This window comes from Cololabis saira, chromosome 9, assembly GCF_033807715.1.
Source record: "Cololabis saira isolate AMF1-May2022 chromosome 9, fColSai1.1, whole genome shotgun sequence".
Taxonomy (NCBI): Eukaryota; Metazoa; Chordata; class Actinopteri; order Beloniformes; family Belonidae; genus Cololabis; species Cololabis saira.
Genome location: NC_084595.1, coordinates 45,908,311 through 45,932,270, shown reverse-complemented (window position 1 = coordinate 45,932,270; position 23,960 = coordinate 45,908,311). Strand labels below are relative to the sequence as shown.

Below are 23,960 nucleotides of genomic sequence, written 5' to 3'. Positions count from 1 at the left end.
AAACACTAACTAGAGGTTTACTAACACTAACTAGAGGTTTACTAAACACTAACTATAGGCTTTACTAAACAGAAATGTTTTAAGTTTAGTTTTAAAGGTGGAGGTGGTGTCAGCCTCCTTAACCCAGATTGGAAGTTGGTTCCATAGTAACAGTGCCTGATAGCAGAACGCCCGCCCTCCAAATCTACATTTAGATACTCTAGGAACTACGAGTAAACCTGCACTCTGAGAACAGAGAGCTCTGGCAGGAACATAAGGCACTATCAGGTCTTACAAATATCAGTAAAGTAATAAAAATATAGTTTTTTTAATTGGATTAGCTGTAAGACAGACCACTGCAGGAAATAACTCCTGTCTACCTGTGATCTTGCTTTAGTCAGTGCTAAATAATAACTCTTTGTAAAGATGATTTGTCCTTGTTTGTTCATTTGGTCTTTTCATTGTTCCCTGTTTATTATTTAGGCTGCAACAGTATCATTTCCCTTCAGGGGTGAATAAGGCGTGTTTCACCTGGTTTTCTCCACATTGTTGCTGGACCAACTTTGTTGCTGTTGGGAGATTGACACGTCTGAATCCTTCAGCACTTCCTCTATCAGCTGAGGTTGTGTCTGCAGCACCTTCTCCAGGTCCTGGAACACAGGAGGAAGAGAGGTGACTGGTCTAGTGTGGGGTGCAAAGATTGCTGTCCATATGTGTTTCCCAGTCACTCATACAGAAATGACCGCATGGCATTTCAGCAGATGCTGTGTCTATAATTATAATATTGACTTCTTCAGGCCAGGAGAGTTGCACTATGTTAGAAGAGTATGGATGCTCCGACATTGAGAATGTAAGGGAGCTTTCTGGAAAGACTATGTACATTGCTAAGGGAAAACGAAAGGACTTTGTTGAACTCTGACTGGGAACCATACTGTATATGAACATTATGACAGATGAAAGTGCAAGATTTAACTAAGATATATATTATACTATAACTTAAATAAAATAAAAATAAATATTGTGGAAAATATAATCTTTTCATTTATTTACAATAAACATATTGTGAAAAAAACAACAAAAAAAACAAACATGCAGACTGCTGTTGACAGTGGATCCTGTATCCAGTGGTAGCATACAGGACTGTCTCAGAAAGTTAGAATATTGTGTTCTTTATTTTCTGTAATACAATTAAAAAAACAAAAATGTAATACATTCTGGATTCATTACAAATCAACTGAAATATTGCAAGCCTTTTATTATTTTAATATTGCTGATTATGGTTTACAGTTTAAGATTACAGTAAGATTCCAATTTTTTTAGATAGGATATTTGAGTAGTTTTCTTAAACTGTAAGCCATAATCAGCAATATTAAAATAATAAAAGGCTTGCAATATTTCAGTTGATTTGTAATGAATCCAGAATGGATGACATTTTTGCATTACAGAAAATAAAGGACTTTATCACAATATTCTAATTTTCTGAGACAGTCCTGTACACAGGGGTGCGGTGTGTGTGTGTGTGTGTGTGTGTGTGTGTGTGTGTGTGTGTGTGTGTGTGTGTGTGTGTGTGTGTGTGTGTGTGTGTGTGTGTGTGTGTGTGTGTGTGTTCTATCTTCAGAAATGTCTCCAGGGTTCTCAGTAAACCAGTCCTGGTCTCAGCTAAATGATTTACGGCCACATTCAAACAGAAGCGTTGGCTCCATGGCGCTGCGTGCGTGGATGTGCAGAAAACTGTTCCTGCCATCACGGTGTCCCTGATTTACGCGTGGACATATTTATGGATCACATCCATAAATATGTCCACAAGAGGGGCGCGCACACGCACACCCGTATCACCACGGAACAGGTGAACGGCGAGATACTGTGGACAGAGGGGGACTCTTCCCCTGCGTCGGCGTGGAGACCCGTTGTCTCCGTGAAACCTGAATGGATGAAGAGCTTCTCCTTTAACCTGTCCGGGCGAGGGGCTGCGCGTGCGCGCTCAGGAGCTGACGCGTGCATGGCAGCAGATGGAGCTGCTCCACAACTCATGCACGCACTTGTTGCAGGAAGCAGCTCGGGCTCCATCACCTGTCCACACCTGACAGTTGGGCTGCAGAGACCAAGGACAGATGTCTGACACCGTGCGCGTTGGAACGAGTTCTGCCCCGGTGAGTACCCCGGTGTCGTGCCAAAGTGATTGCTTGCCAGAATCTGATTTCTCCCCTGAAAATTGGTCTTTGTACCTGCCAAAAATTGAGCTTCATAATATAAACACTAGAGTTCACAGGATTGCTTTTAACTCTTTTAAAGGACCATTACAACACAAAATAGGCATTTTAACCTGCAAATTGATTGATTGGCCAAATACAGTTAATGAATAGTTGTTTCTGCCTAAATATGACTTGATCTCATTCTTGAGCTTCATAATCTGAAAATATGACGTTTCAGCCCTATCTCTCCCGCGCTCCCGCGGCCAGAAATCACATTCTGGCACGCAATCACTTTTTGGGTCGGGATCTGCGCCTCGCAGAAAGGTGGGATAGTCGGTTCAAACTTTCCACGTGGTTCCACGGTGTTTGTGTTGACTGCGCGGGTGGAGCAGCTGCTGATGCTGGTGCTGATGCTGGTGCGCCTGTCTGTCTCCGCAGCGCGGCTCTCCGTGCGTCAGGCTGGAGGCGGTGATGGAGAACCTGCAGCGGCAGCAGGCGGCTCGGCTGGCGCTGGAGGAGGAGGTGCAGCAGGACCAGCAGCTGGACCAGCAGGACCAGCATCAGGACCAGCAGAACCAGCACCTGGACCTCCGCTCCACCGTGGAGTCCCAGATCCAACAGCAGGCTCTGGCTTTCCGCCACTACCAAGCGGCGGTGCGCAGCGCGCTGAGCGCCGGCGTCCTGGTGCCCCGCCGGGGGGACGGCTACTCCAGCCCGGACTGCAGCGAGGAGGAGCGGGGGGACGACCCGCGGGACTCAGGCGAGCGGGAGGTCGTGGATGGAGAGGAAGTTGTGTTGCACCGCTTCCAGCAGCGGCAGTGCGCGCTCACGGCCGCCGGCGCGTCCCCGCAGAGCCCCCCAGCGGGCCGGGTCCTGGCCCGGGTCCCGGGGGCCTCGGTCCCGGGGGCCCCGGTCCCGGGGGCCTTGGTCCCAACTCCTCGCCTGCACTCCCCGTCTGCACAGCCGCAGTCCCAGCACCAGTGGACGTACGAGGAGCAGTTCAAGCAGGTAGGACCGCAGGTACGAACACCTGCATACGTGGATGCGCGGATGTGCAGGGGCGCCTCCAAACATGTTTCATAGGGGGGGCCAGATGGGGCCACTTAAATTGTTGGGGTGGACACCAAAACTAAAAGCCATAATTACAGGACTTTATTATACTGTTGAAGTATACAGGTTTAGACATTTTTTTATTTTTTATTTTTACTTTCTAACTTGTATGCATATATATTAATACCATGTTGGTAAAAACCTAAGGCATATATATATATATATATATATATATATATATATATATATATATATATATATATATATATATATATATATATATATATATATATATATATATATATACATGCATCTTTTATATATAATATATATAATATAATATATTTATCTATTTTATTAATACATATATACTTTTTTACTATTAGGCTCAGAAATACTTAAAGGGGACCTATTATGAAAAACAGGTTTTCTCTTGCTTTAACATATATAAAGTGGTCTCCCCTCAGCCTGCCAACTCAGAGAAGGAGGAAAGCAACCAAATTCTGCAGTGTCTGTACAGCCGCCCGGATGAGCCATCCAGTGTGATGTGGATCTACGAGCCAATAAGATTCTGCTCCCTTTCATTACGTAACCAAAATGCAAACCACGGCCACAACTAAACACCGTGTAACTGCATGAGCGTCCGACTATCGTAGCACTGCGTGACATCGTCTCTCTGTCCATCTCCCTCCAGCAGCTGCCACTTTATTGATGTTTTTGTAGTGAAATGAGGAGGAATCATATAGATAACTTCTCATTTCAACTAACTGGATCAGCCGTTCCTCATCCGTGACCGTTTCCTACAGCGCTTTCAACCGGCTTTCAACGCGAGTGACAGGAAGAAAATAGAAGCAGGGCGTCCGACAAATGTTCAGATCAAAACGGCGCGCCGCGTCGCGCTGCGTCGCGCTGCGTCGCGCTGCGTCGCGCTGCGTCGCTGCAGCCAGTTCGGACAGTCCAATAGAAAATAAAGCAATAAAGTTTAATAAAGTTTAATAAATTGACCGATACAGGACATGTGTCCTTTACATCGGTATCAAAAATAACTTACAATAAATATATAGACTAAAATGTACATTCAAAACATTTCATAAAATCACACACAGATTAATTAAATCCATTTTGCATCACCTATCAGCTCTAAAATCGTACAAAAAGTCTTTGTTTGACCAGAACCTATCCAGTCTGTTCTTAAAAGAGATCACAGACTGGGCCTGCACGACTTCCTCTGGAAGTTCATTCCACTCTTTGACCGCGCGCAGTGTGAAAAAGTTCCTCCTCTTCTCTGAGTGACACTTTTGTGGGAACAACTTCAAAGAGTTTCCTCTCAGTTCATATGTACTGTTCCAGAACTGAACAATAGGTTCGGCTGTGGCATCATATATCTCATGTACAAGCTTGTATACTTCGATCATGTCCCCTCTGTGTCTCCTGTATACAAGGGTTGGCAGTTTCAGAGCTCTTAGTCTCTTTTCATAGGACAACCCTTTCAGACCTGGGACTAGTTTCGTAGCTCTTCTCTGAACACCCTCAATTTTTTCAATGTACTTAACTTTGTAAGGGCTCCAAACAGAGTAAGCATATTCTAAATGAGACCTCACCAGAGCTTTATATAATGGTAACAGCACTTCACTATTAAGATCTAAAAATGTTCTTTTTATTATAGCCAACATGGAATTGGCCTTCTTGACCTTATCTGAGATGTGGGTTTGGAATTCTAATGTACTGTCAATCGTGACCCCCAAGTCCTTTTCCTCCTGTATTTGTTTGACCACTATGTCTCCAATTTTATAGTTTACATTACTGTTACATTTTTTTGTAATATTTAGATGCTTACACTTTTCAGGGTTCAGTCTCAGTAACCAAGTATCACTCCAGGTACTCACCCTGTCAAGATCTGATTGGAGTTCAACTCTGTCGGAGTCATTTGTGATGATTCTGAATACTTTTGTGTCATCTGCAAAAACATATACATCTGATTTCACTGAACTGGGTAGATCATTTATATAAATGACGAAGAGCACAGGGCCTAACACAGAGCCTTGTGGAACTCCTGACGTTACTCGTCTCCACTGTGAGGCTGCTCCATTTACCACTACCCGCTGTCTCCTATCCCTTAAAAAGTCCCTCACCCAGTCTACGACTCTCCCATCAATACCATAAGCCTTCAGTTTCGCTATGAGTCTTCTGTGGGGAACCGTGTCGAAGGCTTTTTGGAAATCCATATATATACAGTCCACTGACTGACCTCCTTCTACAGCTGCTGACCATTTTTCGAGAACTGTAAGGAGTTGATGTGTAGTTGATCTACCAGATATAAACCCGTACTGTTTATTACTAAAAAGCTTATTAGATTTCATATGCTCAACTATGTTCGTCCTTATTAATTTTTCCATCAATTTACATATTACTGACGTCAGGCTGACTGGTCTGTAATTTCTTGCTAATGCCTTACATCCTTTTTTGAAAATTGCACTAATTTCTGCCTCCTTCCACTCTGATGGCAGAGCCGCTGCATCTAGCGAGCTATTAAATAGCGCTGTTAGAGGTTCAGCAATCACTTCAGCTAGTTCCTTCAGTATTCTAGGGTGTACCTTATCCGGCCCCTGTGATTTGTTAGTGTTAATATTCAATAAAAGCTTCTTAGTGTCTTCCACACTTATTATAGGTAGTTCTACTTGTTCAACTTCTATTTTCGGTAGTTCAGGTTCCTGCCCATCCGGTTCTTCCACAAATACACTACTAAAATAGTCCGACAGAATATCAGCTTTTTCTGAATCAATCTCTGTTTTAAGGGATTTGATGTTATTCTGGTCCTTATATAGGTTCCCTAGTGTTGTTCTAATCTTAGTCCTCTTATTAATGTAGTTCCATATTACCTTTGGTTTCAGCTTTGCCTCCTTTGCAAGATCCCCTTCGTGAGTCCTCCTCAAGTAGCGTGTCCTCAGTCTCACTGCATTTCTCACCCTCCTATACTCCTGTTGAACCTCAGGGTTTTTATTTTTAATTGCCTTCCTTGCTAGTTTGTTCTTTTCTTTGATTAAATTTTTTGTAGTATTATGGAATTGATTTTGTCGCTGACGCTCGCTCGCATGCAGTTATGACACGGTGTTAGGACACAGATTAATAGAGTACTTCTGCCCAGAGTGAGGCTTTGTTCCCTCCCCTGCTACATGTCATTCAGGCAGCCAATCAGCACAGAGCCTCATTATCATAGCCCCGCCCACTCAGAATCCCTCATAGATAATGAGATTAGAGAATGGGAAGATAAAGTCATGGCTCAGAGGCTGAATTTCTAATTTATTTAGAAAAAACAATCAAAAGCTTGTTTTTAAGACATTCAAGGCCTGTTTAAAATATATATTACATGCCATAATAGGTCCCCTTTAAAGAAACGCCTATTGATATGCATTTTGCCCAAATGATTTGTGATGCAACGCATAACTGACAATACATTCTAGGGGAATGCAGGGGGGGCCATGGCCACCCCTGGCCACCCCCTGGTGGCGCCACTGATGATGTGGTTCGCGATGTTGGTCAGTCTTTATTCATGAACTCATCCTGCATTAAAGGACTGGTCATTTTAAACAGCAAACACACATTTGTCATGGATGGAATGTTTGTGACATGCTGAAAATACTGCAGATGTCTGTAAACCTGCTCATATCAGCCAATTTGAGGGAGTGGAATGAGGGCGTTGCCTTCACCCCCTACTCTTCCTTAAGCTTTGCATCTTTTGAATTGGGTGTTGCAAGCTTTGGGCTATCAACTGATGTACAGTAAATGCAGCTTGATGTGAAGTAGAGTGGAGATAAATATAGGGCCACTGGATAATTCTACTCTTAGACTTGCTGTGTTTGGATCTGGTATGACCACCCATCCGGAGTATTTACACAGCATCCAGTTACACATTTAAATGCACATAGGATATATTTGAGGATACATTAAGGTCTGACCTTTCAAGGCACGTTCAGAGTTGGTCTGGGACAAATGTGGACACATTATTTTAGCAGTGTAAATGCATCCGTGGAAGGGCCACTAACTAATGTCTTTTGTTTAGGCAGAAGGAAGCAATGATTTATGCAGCAACAGGATCAAAGCAGTACTGTGGTTATTCGGTATAAAAGTGTAAAACACCAGGCGGACGTCATAACAACAAACAACCACAAATATCATGGACTCTTAGAGTTATTTTGATTTGCCAACCTCATCAAAATTATGAAAATTAGATTTCCTCCAGACCCTTTTGGAAGCCTTTTGTTTTTATCCTTGTTTTTGGATATTTTCTCATTTTAGTTATTGTCCATCTGTTGGGTAAAGCTGTAACAACAACAAAACAAAAAAAAGAAACGAGACACAGGAAGGATGTCCTCCCTTTTCCTGGTGAGTCTGCGGTTTAGTTCATTGCTTCCTCTTGTTAGTAAAAACTAACAATGCCTTTATTATTATCATTATTATTATTAACAATAATAATAATATAATAATATGGTGGAAGAAACTTGTGCTTGTGTCCTCCCATGCTCACACACGTGGAGACGCATGTCAGGTGTGAATATGATCACTGATATGATGTTAATACCAGACATGGTCCACGATGCCACAGAATCTTGCAGATCCCACACAATTTGACGGAGCTCTCATATCTGAGTTCTTTGTTTTATTTAACATCAAAATAAACGATTTCAACAGTAGAAAATGTGACTTTTGGTTTTAGATTTAGTTTTATTGTGAATCACGTAGGAATAATATCAAAATACATCCTTATTTAAGAAAATGTATAAGGTGATTAAATCTTTTATTATTATGAAGTTATTTCCACACGAGAACCGTGCAGAAAACAAAGGGAGTGACATTACAAAATCTATATTAAACAAATGAGGATTGTTTTAGTACAATATACATTTTTCCATTTTTACCAGTTTCTTGATTTTTGATTCTTGAAGCCTTAAAGGTTAATTCTTTCGATAATTAAAAAAAATCTTTAATTATATCATTACGCCGCATGGAGCATTTGGACGGAGTCTTTTCTTTTTAACTGCTTTCCCAGCTTAATATCCCAAACACATTTTGTTGTTGTTGTCCAAAGTAATTCTTCCCACTGGAACAATTTGTATCTCAGATATAATTAATAGTATAAATGGCTCTCCTCAAAGATGGGGCTTTTTGAAAGGCCCAAAATAAATGAAAGTGAGAAGAGCCTGAGATGTGACATTTCTGGACTAGAGTGATGGAAAATCTACACAGACTCTTCCAGTCAAATGCTCTCATCGAATTTGTGATTTTTCTTTGAGATAATATTGCGTTCACTTTTCCTCTGAGATGTGACTGATAGATTCCTCCTCATTTACGCTTTATGTAGGTTGTGCTTGTTGCCTATATTCTTAGAGTCTTGTGTAGTGTTGGAACTGCTTTTGACCCAGAATCTGGCTGATAGACTTTCAACATGTTGTTTCAGATTTGATCTGTTTCTTTCATAAAGCTAGAAATATGATGACATACCTGAAGGAGTCTAAAAAAATAACAATAATCTAAGCCAATTTCCTTTTTTTTTTAACATCTGAAAATGTCATAGAATCCCCTGGTTGGAAAAGGTGCATTAAGGCTGGGTTAAAGTCACTGTCACATGGACACAATCTCAGAATCCCTTAAGCAGATCACCCTAATAATAATTAACTACATTTTTATTATATGTTAGGTTGACTGATGATTCTAAATTGTGTGTGTGTATGTGTGTGTGTGTGTGTGTGTGTGTGTGTGTGTGTGTGTGTGTGTGTGTGTTTGTGTGTGTGTGTGTGTGTGTGTGTGTGTGTGTGTGTGTGTGTGTGTGTGTGTGTGTGTGTGTGTGTGTGTGTGTGTGTGTGTGTCAGGGAGAGCACATGTATAGTTGTTTTGTCTCTATATGTAGCCCTGCAATGTATTAGCCCTGCCTTTCATGAGCTGGATAGGCTCCAACAGACCCCCGTGAGCAGTACTCGAGTTGTAAAAGAAAATCAGGGGGGATGGTGGATTTGATCATATGGGGACAGATAATTTGTGCTGATTACAAATAATATAATATATTACAAATAATAGCAGTGACCAAAACACCTGCAGAAATACTGCAGGAATGACATAGCAGCAGTTAAATGCAGCCTTCTGTAAGCTTTAAATATCCACTGGGCTTACATCAAATACATCAAAACACAACAATAAAAAACACTTTTCTGAACTTATCAATATGACTCTGTCCTTCACAGGATAAGTAACATGGATCACTGCAAAAACTCACAATCTTAACAAGAATATTTGTCTTATTTCTAGTTAAAAGGTCTCATTTTAGTAAAAAAATTTTCATTACACTTAAAACAAGACTCACTGGAAAAAACAACAATTTTCACCTTTTTCACATAGATTTTCTCTTGAAATAAGTAGAAAAATCTGCCAGTGGAACAAGATTTTTTTGCTTGTTATGAGAAGATAAATGTTGTCCCACTGTCAGATTTTCCTACTTATTTCAAGTGAAAATGTACTTGAAACAGGTGAAAATTGTCAAATAAGTTATTTTTCTCGTGTTATTTTTCTGGTGATGACTCTAAATGTTGAAATAGCAGTAAAACCACATTCATTGATGAAGTGACATAAGGGATGGAAAGGGGGGGTGGCAGTTTTACAGGGGGGATGATTTGGACCGTTTTTATTTCAGGGGGGATGATTTGGACCGTTTTTATTTTGGGGGGGATGCCATCCCCCCTCATCCCCCCTCAACCCCAGTACTGCCCGTGACCCTGTACAGCAGGGGTTTTCAATTCCGGTCCTCAGGCCCCCCTGCCCTGCATGTTTTAGATGCTACCCTGCTTTCAGCACACCGTGATACAAGGAGCTGTGTCATCAACAGAGTTGTACAGGCCTTGATGACAAGCTAATGATGACCATTAATTAGAATCAGGTGTGTTGACGCAAGGCAACATCTAAAACATGCAGGGCAGGGCCTGAGGACTGGAATTGAAATGGAATTGAATTTTTTGAAGGTAGGTTGATCAACTTGGCTCCATTAGACTTTTAATTAACTTTTTATCCCCCCAGTTGAGCTTTGACTGGAATGTTCTTGGATGCTGTTCTTTTTCTTTGCTTTGTTGCTAAATTCAGTTCAATTCAATTTTAGTTATATAGCATCTATTACAATAGACGCTATATAAATGGGCTAGAGACCCATGGCTTTGGGTCTCTAGGCGCTTTCCAGAGACCCAAAGCCATGACCCCTGAATAATTATTACATCAAAAAGGGCAGGTAAAATCTCCCCTAGTGGGAGAAAAACCATAAAGTCGGACAGTAGGAAAAACTGGAGCATATGCTTATGCGCCAACCCCACCTTTTTTTTGGAGTACTTGGATGATGTGCTGGAGAGTGCCCCTATTGGGCACTCCCTCAGTCTACTGGGGCACTTCAATGCTGGCATTGTCATTTTGGTAAGTGGAGCAAGAACCAAATGCGGGAGATGAGACAGCAGAAGTTTTCAAAATATTTCAGAACAGGAACATCCTAGCAACAGTAAAACATGGTGGTGGTAGTGTGATGGTCTGGGCTGTTCTGCTGCTTCAGGTCCAGGAAGACTTGCTGTGGTAAATGGATCCATGAATTCTGCTGTCTACCAAAACATCCTGAAGGAGAATGTCCAGCCATCTGTTCGTGACCTCAAGCTGAAACCACTTGGGTTCTGCAGCAGGACAATGATCCAAAACACACCAGCAAGTCCAGCTCTGAATGGCTGAAGAACAACTAAATGAAGACTTTGGAGTGGCCTAGACCTGAATCCCATTGAGATGTTTTGACATGGCCTTAAAAAGGAGGTTCATGCTGGAAAACCCTCCAATGTGGCTGAATTACAACAATTCTGCAAAGATGAGCAGGCCAGAATTCCTCCACAGCTGGAAAAGACTCATTGCCAGTTACGGCAAACGCTTGATTGCAGTTGTTGCTGCTGAGGGAACAACCAGTTATTAGGTTTAGGGGGCAATCACTTGCAGGGCTATGTAGGTTTGGGCCCCCCCCCCTTAGTAAAAACGTTAATTTAAAACATGCTTTTTGTGTTTACTCTTATTATCTTTGTTTAATATTTAAATAAGTTTGATGATCTGAAACATTTAAGTGTGACAAACATGCAAAAAAATAAGATCAGGAAGGAGGCTAACACTTTCAGGCAAGTGTGTGTGTGTGTGTGTGTATGTGTGTGTGTGCGTGTGTGTGTGTTATACAGAATAAGAAAATCGATCGAATACACATGTATGTATAACAAAGTGTGTGGTAGTGAGAGAGAACTGCCTGCATTGAAAAAGCACATTGAGTGGTCCTTGGACTTGAAAGGCGATATAACACTGTGTTGTTGTGTGTGTGTGTGTGTGTGTGTGTGTGGGGGGGGCGGGGGGACGACAACCCTTTATACTAATGCAGATTAATGCATAATTTAAATTTACACAGATTCACATTTAGTTATTTTAACAACTTCCACTAGCATTCCACTGTCTGGCCCATATGTTTAAACCTATTCTGGATAATGAAAATCATTCATATACCGACACTAGAGTAAGAGGCAATGGAGGCCTTTGGATGGCAGCCGCTTCAACTCTCTCCTTACCAGACATCCAGGTTCTGAATCAAGGTCAGGAGGGGTTCATGATTGGTGTGTCCGCATTTCAAAATGACCAGTCACATGAGGGCCGTAGCAGCCTCGAGTCCACCTCTAAAGGGACAAAACAGTCCCTCATGCATCAATCAATTCTTTCCGTTTTCAATTGAGAATCAGAAATTTTTCAATGAAAAATTGTTATTTTGTTGTTTGTCTTTGGATCAGATGCCATATTTTTGATACTTTCAAACTTAAACCTCAGGTTAACTATATAAAATGGAGAAAATGGGTACAGGACAAAATTTGTTTTAATAATGAATAGGGCTTGGCTGTCTTGACGTCATCACTTGGCGGAGCCGCCCTGTTGGAAGCTACCTTCGCTGCTTCGGACCACTGAGCACTGTGTACAGACGAGCTCCCTCTTCATTGTGTCTTAGCCTACCTGTACTTGTTATCGTTACTTTCCATTATTCTGTAACCATGGTAACCAGTTGCTGTGTTGTGGCTGCAGCAGCTCCACATAACAGACGTGGGGAAAAGATCCCTAATGGTTTAACTTTTCACCACTTTCCTGCTCGGAGGAAGAACCACGGAGGCCAAGTATCTGAGATAACAGAGTAAAAGAGTCGTCGGCTCGCTTGGATCGCGGCTGTAACGACCAAACATAACCTTCCACAGTAAACCAAACAAACACTCACACAGACCGGGGTCGGATCAAAACACGGGTTTTATTCCCCACTTCTCCAGCTAAACGCAGTTGCTGGCCAGCTCTCTGCGGTGCGATTAACCCCAATCTTCAGATAAAACTAGTTTGTTGAGGAAAAAATATTAACTCTATTTGTAGCTGCAGAGGAAAAAAATAATCCCACGAGGAAAACAAAAATATTGCTCACGCCTCAGAGCCTCTTCAACATAATATAGGAGTCAAAAAAGAAAAAGAAAAAAGTAAGAGTAATACAAAACATGTACTGTATGTTGTACTATTATACTAATTTATTGAAACACATGGCGAGTCAAACATTTACCAAAGCATCTGCCAAACACTCCTAAATAAGCCAAAGCCTTATTTATTTATTTTGCGGCAGTAAGTCCTCATTGGGGCTCCACTCTTTAATAGGGATTTCATATGAACCCAAACCGTTAATAATCATTATTTTCTCCATATACCGCTCCCTGGCTTCCTTGTTTAAGGTATCCCGGTAAATTCCAGTTGCTTTCCGGCATTTTAACACCTTTTTTTGCGTTCCGTCTGTTCATTTGGTGCTACCACACTGCTACTACACTGCGGTTTGTTTACACTCACGAGGCATCCAACACGGCCGCCGCGTCCCAGAATGCACCTTGGTGACCAAGCCCTATTGGTTAGGTTTACGTGAAGAGCAGGTAATGTAGTGACACGCACAGCACAGGTCAATGTATTAATCAATGGAGATGATCATCACAGCTAGAAAAGCTAACTCTGATCATCACAACTAAAAAAACTAACTCTAATCATATATTAACTTTTGGGTAATGTAAACCTGAACACTTCCATATTAAATTCAAATTTGGTCCTGTGGCCATTTTTTGAAAATATGAAAAATAAGCCCTCTCTTTTTTTTATTTTTTTTATTCAAATGATTCAAATACAAAATAAATACATTTAAATAACCAGTCACTTATCAATTTTTGATTGTCAGTTGAAAATGGAGAGAATGAACAGATTAGCCCTACCTCCAAATTGACGAAACTCCAGCTCAGAGCAAGCATGTCTGAGCTTCTATTTCGCTTTGGCTCCTCCCAGTCGCAGTTTTGCGTGCTCATTGGACCCTTTACTGGTCGGCTGTGGTGAAGAAGGAGCTGAGCCAAAAATCGAGGGTTACGCTGCTGCCCCCATGACCCAAATTTGAATATGTGGCCATTGATTGATCGATGAATGATTGAATAATTAAATAATGAAGACATTAACCAGTTCCTGACTTTGTCCTGCTAAAAAAGACATGATTCCATTATCTTTCACCTGCAGGGTGCAGTAATAGTTTTTCTGAAGTGCAGTGGCTTTAAATTTAGTTGATTCCAAACCAAGTATTAATCTGTGGAAAAACTATGAAATGACAAGTATTATTATTGTTTTTAGTGCTTGCTGCACTCGTGATGTATTTGAGACTGCTATTACTTCCATTTTCCTGCTTCCATTCTCTCTTGGTATTTTGTTAAAACAACCTTACGACAGGGAGTACCACACACTGCCCCTTGATGATGAATGAATCATGTGTTTTTAAAGTGACAATGACTTTGAAAGGGTCAATGATCATCATAGATACAAAGAGAAGTTAGAAGTTAGAAGTTCAAGGCACAAATTCTGTTGGGGGAATAAGGAAAAAACCTTGAACTTTGGTTAAGATGGGGTGTAAAAGTGAGTTTGTTTCAATGAAAGAGAAACTGCGTAAAGGTGCTGTGTCGGTGAGCATGCATGGGCACAGCCACTCAAACTTTGTTGTGCACTAAACTAGTGGACCCAAACCTCTTGGACAGCTTGGTCTTGGTCCATTTCCAAAAAGACCAAAGCATCTATCCAAACCACTTCTGAGCTTTTCTAAATTTTTTCTGCTGTCTTTTAATCTGTCAGGTGTTGTGAGGCCAGTGTGAATTCTAATCAAACTAGGATTTTTTTATTTATTTTTATAGTGAACCGCATTACAAGTCTAATTTTTTAAGTTTAAAAAACTACCAAGCTATGAGCGGAAGTATGCCCTAATAAACCAGTTTTTATGATTTAGTAGTAATTTCGTACTTTTTTTTTTCTAAATGCTTAGTATTAGTTTAGTTTTAATTAGTTTTAGTAATAGTTTCAGTTTTTTAATAATTTGGTCTATTTGTCAGATCTGAGTAAGTATTCTATAATAAAACGCAATGAAAGATACAGTTTAAAAAAAATGTATTCACCCACTGCTGAACAACCAACCATCCACAACAACCATAACAGTTCACAGGATAGAAGCCTTATGTGCAAACTTTGTCTAACACTGGTTCTGGGGTTAAATACAGGCAGTGTGCTCGCCTGATACAAATTAAAAAAGCCAACAGACTAAAGGCACATGTGATCAAAAGAATATAAACCATGGCCGCTGACTGGCAGATTGATTTCAGCAAGCAGCCCATGTACTGAGGCTACAGTCCTCCTGCAGTGGTTGCAGGTTCAAGTCCCGGCCTGCGGCCCTTTGCTGCATGTCGTCCCCATTCATTCTCTCCTCCCTGTATACACTTTGAATAAAGGCCACTAGAAAAAAAAAAGAAATATAAACCCATTCTTGAGATGTGTCACAGTTCTTAATAGACAGGAGTCTCAGGGAGTTCAGTCAGACAATAACATGAACAAACTCAAAACCCCAATACACTACAAGTTTGAATCATTTTTTTGACCAAAATTACAAACTCAAAAATAAATTAAAGCTGCAAGCAGCGATGAACGGGCCCTCGCACCCTTGTGCACGTTCAGGCGTGCTGCAGTGGAAGCTTGTATGACTTGCATGTAGATTATTCAGGCTTGGACATTTAGCGGATGACACCACCCACGTCCCTGTATGTCAAACCATTCAAAAGTTATTGCAGAAAATAGGAACTATCACATATCGACCAATCAGAAGAAGGGGCGGGGCTAATTTGCACCAATTATGGTGAAGGAGTCAAAACCGAGTTCGATGACACCACTCATGACTCTGTATGTCGTACATTCAAAAGTTATGGCAGAAAGTAGGAACTATCAAATATCGACCAATCAGATGAAGGGTGGGTGCGCTTTTCGGCATCTATCGTCACCACGGTAACACTTTTGACTGAGAAAAGTAATGCGCATCGTCGCAGGATGGAGACGCACATTTTGATGTATAACACACCTGGGTGCACGTTACGGTTTGGGCCGCATTGACGCCAAAATTACACGATTCATTCAAAATGGCCGACTTCCTGTTCGGTTTCGCCCATGGCACCAAGAGACTTTTCTTTAAGTTACGACATGATTGTGGGGCTTGAGGCACAAAGTTTTCTAGGGGGCGCTGTTGAGCCGTTAGGCCACGCCCATTAATGCAAACCATTAAATATCAAATTTTTCTCCAGGCCTGGCTTGCGTGCAAAATTTGGTGACTTTTGGGGCACGTTTAGGGGGAAAAAAGGCCCTCATTTCATCGGAAGAAAAACGAGGAAAATAAAAACGAGAACAAGGATAACATCTACAGATACAATAGGGCCTTCACACTGTAAGTGCTCGGGCCCTAATTAAGAACAAGGCTTCTCAGCAATGGATGCAGGTACATATCAATGCGGTAGATTAACAAGACGGTACCTCATTGTGTTAATGTCATAAAGAGAGTGATGGATGTACTTCAGTCAATCAACAGTTTGTTGTTGATCTTGAGGAAAACGCATTGCTCTAGAGATGTGGTTGTTCTGTTCCTCAAGCCAGATGACAACCACATACTGAGAAGATGCGCTCCAAAAAGGCTTGGGAGGCAGGGACCATAGTTGGATCTAGTGCCACACGGGCAAGTTTTGGATAAACAACCGCTCTTGATCTCCAGAACTGCAACGTTGTCTCATTAACCACACCTTGTTAGACGTCGTCGCCATACTTCTTCACTTCTTCAGAATGTCATCCGGCTCATTTGTCAATGACACATTGACTTCCATATGGGAGGCAAGGAAACAGTATTTCTGAAGGACAGCAGGAGGGGAGTGTGCTGCTGTTTGAGTGGCAATTACATTACCCTGAGAAGGAGTTGTTGGGTTTTACTGAGCTGCCAAGGTTCTGCAGTAAAGACTGTGCTGCCCTCCTCAATGGCACCATGTCTGGTGTTTGAAGAATCAGTGAAACACTTTGATCCAGTAGGCAGGCTGCTGCTGCTATAGCATCAAACTGTGGGGAATCAGGGCTAAGAACGGCAGCAAAACGTTCTTGCGAGCACTTAAGCAGCACTTGAGCTAACTGCTTCCCAGCAGTAGTCAGCAGGTGTGCCTCAAGGTTGAGCAGATATGGCACTATTGAGAGACTAGCCCAATCACTTGTGAGAAGTGTGTCCATGCCCAGCTCCTCAAGTACTTAGTTAAGTTCAGTTCTGATCTCCAGCAGCCTTCTCAGCATATCAAGAGTGCTGTTTCAACATGTGCTACAATCTCAGACTACTCTACTTTTTATTCTCTGAGTTTTTGCCACACTTATTGATCATTGCTTCATCTGTCACTGATGATTTCCTCACTGTATGTACTGGCTTTCTACTTTCTACTGGCGTGATACGAGCGAATCAGCATTTGGGTTCTTCATAACAGCTTTCAGGGTGAGCTGAAGGGTGTGAGCCAGGCATGGCGTCCTCTGGAACTGGGGGTTCTCTCCATCATCTGGCAGGTCAAGTTCTTAGTGAAGAGAGAACAGCAAGGCTATGAATGGCCTTGAAGGTGTACAGCAGGATTTTGAAGTTGATGTGGAGGTGGACCAGGAGCCAGTGGAGGAGTGATGTGGTTGATGGAGGGAGTTCCGGTGATGATCCTGGCAGAAGAGTTATGGATCAGTTGTAACTTACAGAGGGATTTATGAGGGAGGCGGAAGAGAAGAGAGTTACAGTAATCAATATGGGAGGTGACGAGGCTGTGGACTAAGATGGCAGTGGCATGGGGGGTAAGGATGTATGAAGGTGATTTATGTTACGAGGTGAAAGTAGGCAGACCGAGTGATGTTATTGATGTGTGATCGGAAAGAAAGAGTGCTGTCCAGGATGATACCCAGACCTGAGAGGAATAGAGGAGTTGTTAAGAGATAGTAAAACTATCTATTTTGGATAATGCTGATTTGGAACTAAAGAAGGATATTGTTTTTTACACACATAGAAACCAGTATTTCTAAACAAGTACTAACCCCCCCCAAGAAGAACGACAAGCGCAGGCCTCAGCTTCAGGATGTGTCTGATAGCCCAGTCTATGTGACTCTTGACTATGGAACCCCTTGAAACAGATAATGTAAACTTTGCCTGTATGACATGTGTATCATTGCCTCTATGTTCATCATCGTCATCACAACAATGAAAAGATTGTCTGTGTACAACAAAGATGTCAGCTTACTGACACTCTTTGCGTGAGCTTCTGACAGAGATATGTACGGTGGCCACCAAGGGCCAAACGCACTGCAACGGCCTAATGCGTCTCAGTTACAGTTTTTCACAATTGTTTAAACACATTTCCTGATAGACTACCTCACTTTCTCAAAACTCTAAACACAAATTACAAAACTCACACACAAAATGCAAAATCCTACACTTCTCTTGCAAAAGCACACTCTACCCTGAAAACAGTGTTAACTCTTCACTAAATGGCATTTCTTTCTCAAATGCCAAACACATACATCGTTTGAGTAGACATTTCTAAGCACCCACTGAACACTGAGGTGCAGAATGGAAGACACTATAGTATGAATGGAAAACACTATATGAATGTCTCAGTAGAATCATGCATTTGTATGTTCAGTGTTACACCTTCAGCTGTTGGATGGAATATATCACCATATAGTATTCTTATGTATAGGCTACTCAAATAGAAAACAACACATAATTCTTTACTGTAACAACAAATAATATTTTACAGTATTTGGACTCAAAATGTGCAGTCCACTGGACACAGCAACAGCAAGCTGTGGATGAAAACTTGACAGAAAATAGAAACAGAACAAAAGTATTAGGCTGCATCCTGCCTTTCATCCCTGGCTGGCCACAGAACCTCATCCACGTCGCAGGCGATGTTCTCCCTGGCCAAGCAGCCAGAATCTCCTACAATGCTGCATGAAGCCTGGACAGGTCTCAGCAGTGACATGGCCACATGTGTCCTCCGTGGCCTGCAGCAGTGGGATCCGTGTCTGAGGATTTCTCTCGTATACCTTCCATCTCCAGGCAGAGAAAAACTCCTCAATTGGGTTGAGAAAGGGAGAATATGGAGGGAGATATAGGACATCAACTTCTGGATGGACCCTGAACCAGTCACGGACCAGAGCAGCCCGATGGAAACTGACATTGTCCCAGATAACAACGAACCTGACCACCTCTGTGTCCTCCATCTGGTCTGGCTGGACAATGATATTGTAGAGCTGGTCCAGGAATGCTAGAAGAAGTGCAGGGTTGTAGGGGCCAAGGGTGGCATGGTGATGGAGGACGCCGTGGTGATTGATGGCAGCACACATCGTTATGTTCCCTCCACGTTGGCCAGGGACCTCTGTGACGGCACGCTGGCCGATGATATTCTTTCCTCAGCGCCTTCTTTTTACAAGGTTGAACCCCGCTTCATCAATGAATATGAATTCAATGGCAAATTTCTGATTGCATATTGCACAACAGCCTTTGGAGTTTAGAAATGTGATTGACTGTGTGTTCTGTGTGAACAGCAAGAGAGGGAATTCAGGAAGAGTGTGCAGGATATTGGGAATTGTGTGTAGTGTTGTGAGAAATGTGTGGTATGGAATGGGAATTTGAGTCTAGAGCAGTAAATGTACTTGGAGTTCAGCAGGATTGGTTCAGCCACCTGAAAAATGAGTTTCAGGTTGTGCACATTGTGTCTGATGTTCCAATAAATGTGTTTAAACAATTGTGAAAAACTGTAAGGAAAACGGCTTCAAGTACAGAAACTAATCAAATTCACAAACTCAAAACGAGGTACAAAAAGAGGAACGTGGTGCAAATGAAAAAACGTGCTGCAAAAAACAAAGACAAATGCAGCATCATCAAATGCGCTGCAAATAGAGAATTGATGCAAAGCACAAAACTATATCAAACAAGAAACCATCTTCAAAAGAAAAACGCTTCATAACCGCTTCTACAACCGGAAGTGCTCAAAACCTGCAGGGGGCGCAGCTGACTGAACCACAGTTTTTACATCCATGGTTTAAACATACAGCGGGAACGGTAATGTGATTTTTATCTGACTATATTTATATACGATGTTTATATCTCTGTACAACGCTGTACATTACGAGATGTTTCTTTATTATATTTTAACGTTACAGTCAGCTGTTCGGTCTCTCTCTACCTCCCGTGTGTCTGTCCATTGAGCTGTTACGCCGAGAGCGCCCCCTGCAGGTTTGGAGCACTTCCGGTTGTAGTGACCGGTTATTAAGCGTTTTTCTTTTGAAGATAGTTTCTTGTTTTATATCTGTAGCACGGCGAGTGCTACGGGGGCCCGACCGACAGGATACAGAGGACACAGAGTTTAGTGCAGAACCCTTTTATTGAACCTCACACCCAGGACACACGTGCACAAGCACCACGACCAGACGCAGCAGCTTCTCAGTCCCCCACCACCTTGCTGCTGTCCAGCCCTGCCTTATAAGGCAGGCAGGGTGGAGAGGCTGACGGGACACACCTGTGTCCCATCAGCCTGAGTGGCTGCAGCTCCTTCAACCTGCCACAATATTGTTTTGTGCTTTGCATCGTTTCTCTATTTGCAGCGCGTTTGATGATGCTGCATTTGTCTTTGTTTTTTGCAGCACATTCTTTCATTTGCAGCACGTTCCTCTTTTTGTACCTCGTTTTGAGTTTGTGAATTTGAATCGTTTCTGTACTTGAAGCCGTTTTCCTTAACTGAGAAGCATAAGGCTGTTGCAGTGCGTTTGGCCCTTGTCAGCCACCGTAGATATGAGATATAAATCAAGTAAGATTTGTACTTCAGTATGATTCATTGTTTGGAAATACCAAAGATGGGACCAAAAAAAAAAAAAAAAAAATTGAATTGAAATTCAGCGGTGGTCTTTGGGAATTGAAGTTTATTTTATTTTTTTAGCTCTGCTGTGACTGTTGGCGTGGTGTGTTTTCTTTGTGATCAGGTGCTTTGTTTTTTTGTATGTTTTTTTTTGGGGCAGATATAGTTTTTATAAGCTTCGGTTTATCTCAACTATTTGTTGTGCAGCATGTGTATTGTTTCATGAAGCTGTGGTAGCCACCATCAGCCCAGACAACACTCAGAACACACTAATGCCCCTCTTTTTCAGAGAAAAACATCACAATTTTTCCAGAGCTCTAGATCGTGATGTTGGAATTCCCAGCATGCACCACTCTAGATTGTAAACAACGCCATATTGGCAGTGAGGCTGAAGAAGATGAGAAAGCAATTTCTGTAGCAGTAGTAAAGACACATCGATGGCTGTGTACCGGGACGCCAGAATATTGGACAAAGGGGAACAGATAGAGCTTTTTATCGGATTCTTAAAGATCCAGAGGGTCATTTAATCTTTGTGGATGACTCATCTGAAAAAGCTTTTTTTTTTTTTTTTTTTTTTTTTTTAAAAGGCACCTGCATGATAACTATTTATCATAGGCTGATTAATAAACACATGAGGTGGTGCCTTACATTTTCAATTCAATTCAGTTTTTTGTCCGGTTTATGGTTGTCTAGGTGAAAATCCACGGTAACACTTGATTCTAATTAACATGCCACTTATGTTAGCCTGCACTGACTGTGTTGGTGTTGCACCTTTACTTAGCACCTTTGTTAATTAAATGATCAAATCCAGGCTTTTTATTTTATTTTAAAGAGAATCCCCGGAGTCGGACTGTCACGGTCTGAGGACACGGACGAAGGAAAGTTGATCAGGTAGTTGTAGATGTCGGGATAGTGGAGGTCTGGGAGCTGCTGCTGTTAGATAGATAGATAGAACTTTATTCATCCCCGAAGGGAAATTCAACTGCTCATCAAAACATTAAAAAACACACTTCCACTCAGACAATAAAAGCACATTAATATTAGAATAAACATGAAATATAAGGTTTAAAAAATAGAATATAAAGTGCAAACTAAAATATAGTCCAGTTGTGGCAGAGGTGAGTGTGTGTGTGACTGAGTTCAGGAGGAGTTCAATACGACACAAGCTGACAGTAGAGGGAGAAAAAAGTGTTAACGAAGTGTAGTGAGTGCATGTATACATGCACTGCATGCAGACGTCCCCCCACGTATGAGGTGCACCTGGCAGACCTGATTACGTGATGGGTTTTATGGCATCTACCAGCTGTACCTAATGAAGTGGCTGGCGAGCGAATGTAACAGTCTGAAAAATGGTTTCGCGCACAATAACATGTCAAACATGAATGCAGCTCCATCCAGACCTTCTTCTCCTCCATGAAAACAAATGTTCACATTGACAAGTCTCCAACATGAAGTCTGCGTTGGACCATCGATGGCCAAAAGATATTAAACAGACTGAGGAAAGGTTTCTTTGCAAAAGCATCCACATCCTAAACAAATACAAGATGCAAGATTTACCGTACACTTTTAAAGACTTTAAAGACTAGTCTTATATTATTATTTAGCATATCTGCATTTTCTACTTACTTGTTGTTTTTACTTTAATTGTTTTGCACTGAGTACAGGAGAAGCTCTACAATTCCCTTGTACATTGTACAATGACAATAAAAGACATTTCTTAATTCAATTCTTAGAGGATCTCATATTAAAAGTGTGTATGATAATGTGCTGGGTTTCTGAAAACTCTCAGATGTTAAAAAGCTTCTTTTGGCTGTAAAGTATTCTCTCATATTGACTGAATAATAGTTTGTCCTCATGTGAACATCAATCCTCAGAGCTACTGTGTGATGCATTGGTTGTAAACTCTGATGAAAGTGTTCAGGACATTTGTCGGTGTTTCTTCAGCAGCGATGCTCTCACCGTCCTCCATTCTTTGATTCTGAAATTGTGATTTCTTTCTCTGTCTTTCAGTTGTATGAACTGGATGATGATGAGAAGCGCAAAGAATTTCTTGATGACCTTTTCAGCTTCATGCAAAAACGTGGTAAGTGCCTCCTGTTTCTTGACACAGCTGCCTGTCCGACTGGAAGTGAATGTGTAGCGGGTGTTTGTTGGAGCCAAGGCCAGTCTTTTGGAGATTACACGGCTCATCTCATGTTTTTTTTTCTCTGTTAAAATTCAGTTCAATAAGAAATGATGTGTTGCAGTTTCCTTTGTTTTGCTGTGAATCTGAAGGAACCTTTGACTGAAGACCCTGTGCTGTTGAATTGCTCTCTTTTGAAGAGGAGGCTCGGTGCTGTCCAGCATGTTTTTCATACTATTAAGCATCAGATCTAGAGGCTCCATGACAGTCCCTAGCAGACCCGTCAGGGATATTTGCGAGGCCCTGTGCGAAATGGCCGGAGGGGGCTCTCGTGCCGTGAAATTGTGGGGTTTTTCGGGTCGGATCGGGTGTTTATATGCGCAATTTTAACTCTCCAATTAGCAAAATACTGGATACAAACACATACACACGTTTCATTATAAAGCATTGCATTGACAAGACATGACAAGTCAAGATATTTTTTATAGTAATGCCTGTTTATTACAACATTGTTCACACACTAATAATCTTACATGAATCAAATCAGCCTGTCACTGAGAGCGACTTATATGTTAGTGACATAGGGGCCTAACTCAACTGACATTATATAGTGTGTGATTCATTCCAGTTCTACACAAAACAAAATCGCCCCATAAGTTAACATATTAACAACAGGCTTATGCATATAAGTCGTAATCTTCTCAAATTATAGAGGCTAAATAAATGACAACGAAAAATATGTGCCTGGACTGGCTCAGAGCGGGGCCCCGCGGCTGCTGGAGACCCGGTCGCATCAGTGATTTTTGTAACAAATTTATCAAACGAGCCTTTCAGAGAGGCATTAAACTCTTCCATTTTCTTTAGTTTTTTTCTTTTTTCATTCCCTGATGGAAATTTCCTGAATCTGTCTCGTTCTTTCGACAATGGAACGTGACTGTTGATATTTATAAGGGAAAGAAGGAAAAAAAAGAAAAAAAAAAGAAAAAAATGGCCTATAGTGCGAGGCCCTTGGGGCGCGAGGCCCTTGGGGCGCGAGGCCCTTGGGGCGCGAGGCCCTTGGGGCGCGAGGCCCCGTGCGGTCGCACGGTTCGCACACTCCTTGCGGCGGCCCTGGTCCCTGGCCCTGGTCCTGGCTCCTGGAAGGAGCCGCCCTTCTATATCAGTTTGTTCAAACTGTGGTCTGAATTACTGTCAGATGCTCAGTAAGCCAAGTGATTGTGGAGACATGATCCACCTCTGTCTCCTGGAGTTACATAGTAAACCAGACTGAACTATTAGAAATGCACTGGGAAAACTGAGCCAACTGAG

The 23,960-nt window shown here is 41.8% G+C and overlaps 1 protein-coding gene across 1 annotated transcript in view; it reads left to right on the top strand.

Annotated features, from left to right (window-relative positions):
* The first annotated feature begins 2,630 nt into the window (after positions 1 to 2,630).
* The window catches only part of arid3c (AT rich interactive domain 3C (BRIGHT-like)), a 47,836-nt gene continuing 26,506 nt past the window's right edge, over positions 2,631 to 23,960 (top strand). Inside the window, exons 1-2 of the mRNA XM_061730292.1 lie at positions 2,631 to 3,179; positions 22,541 to 22,613. Of these exons, the coding sequence (XP_061586276.1) occupies positions 2,643 to 3,179; positions 22,541 to 22,613 (610 nt within the window). The 5' untranslated portion in view covers positions 2,631 to 2,642. The remainder of the gene's footprint in view (positions 3,180 to 22,540; positions 22,614 to 23,960) is intronic.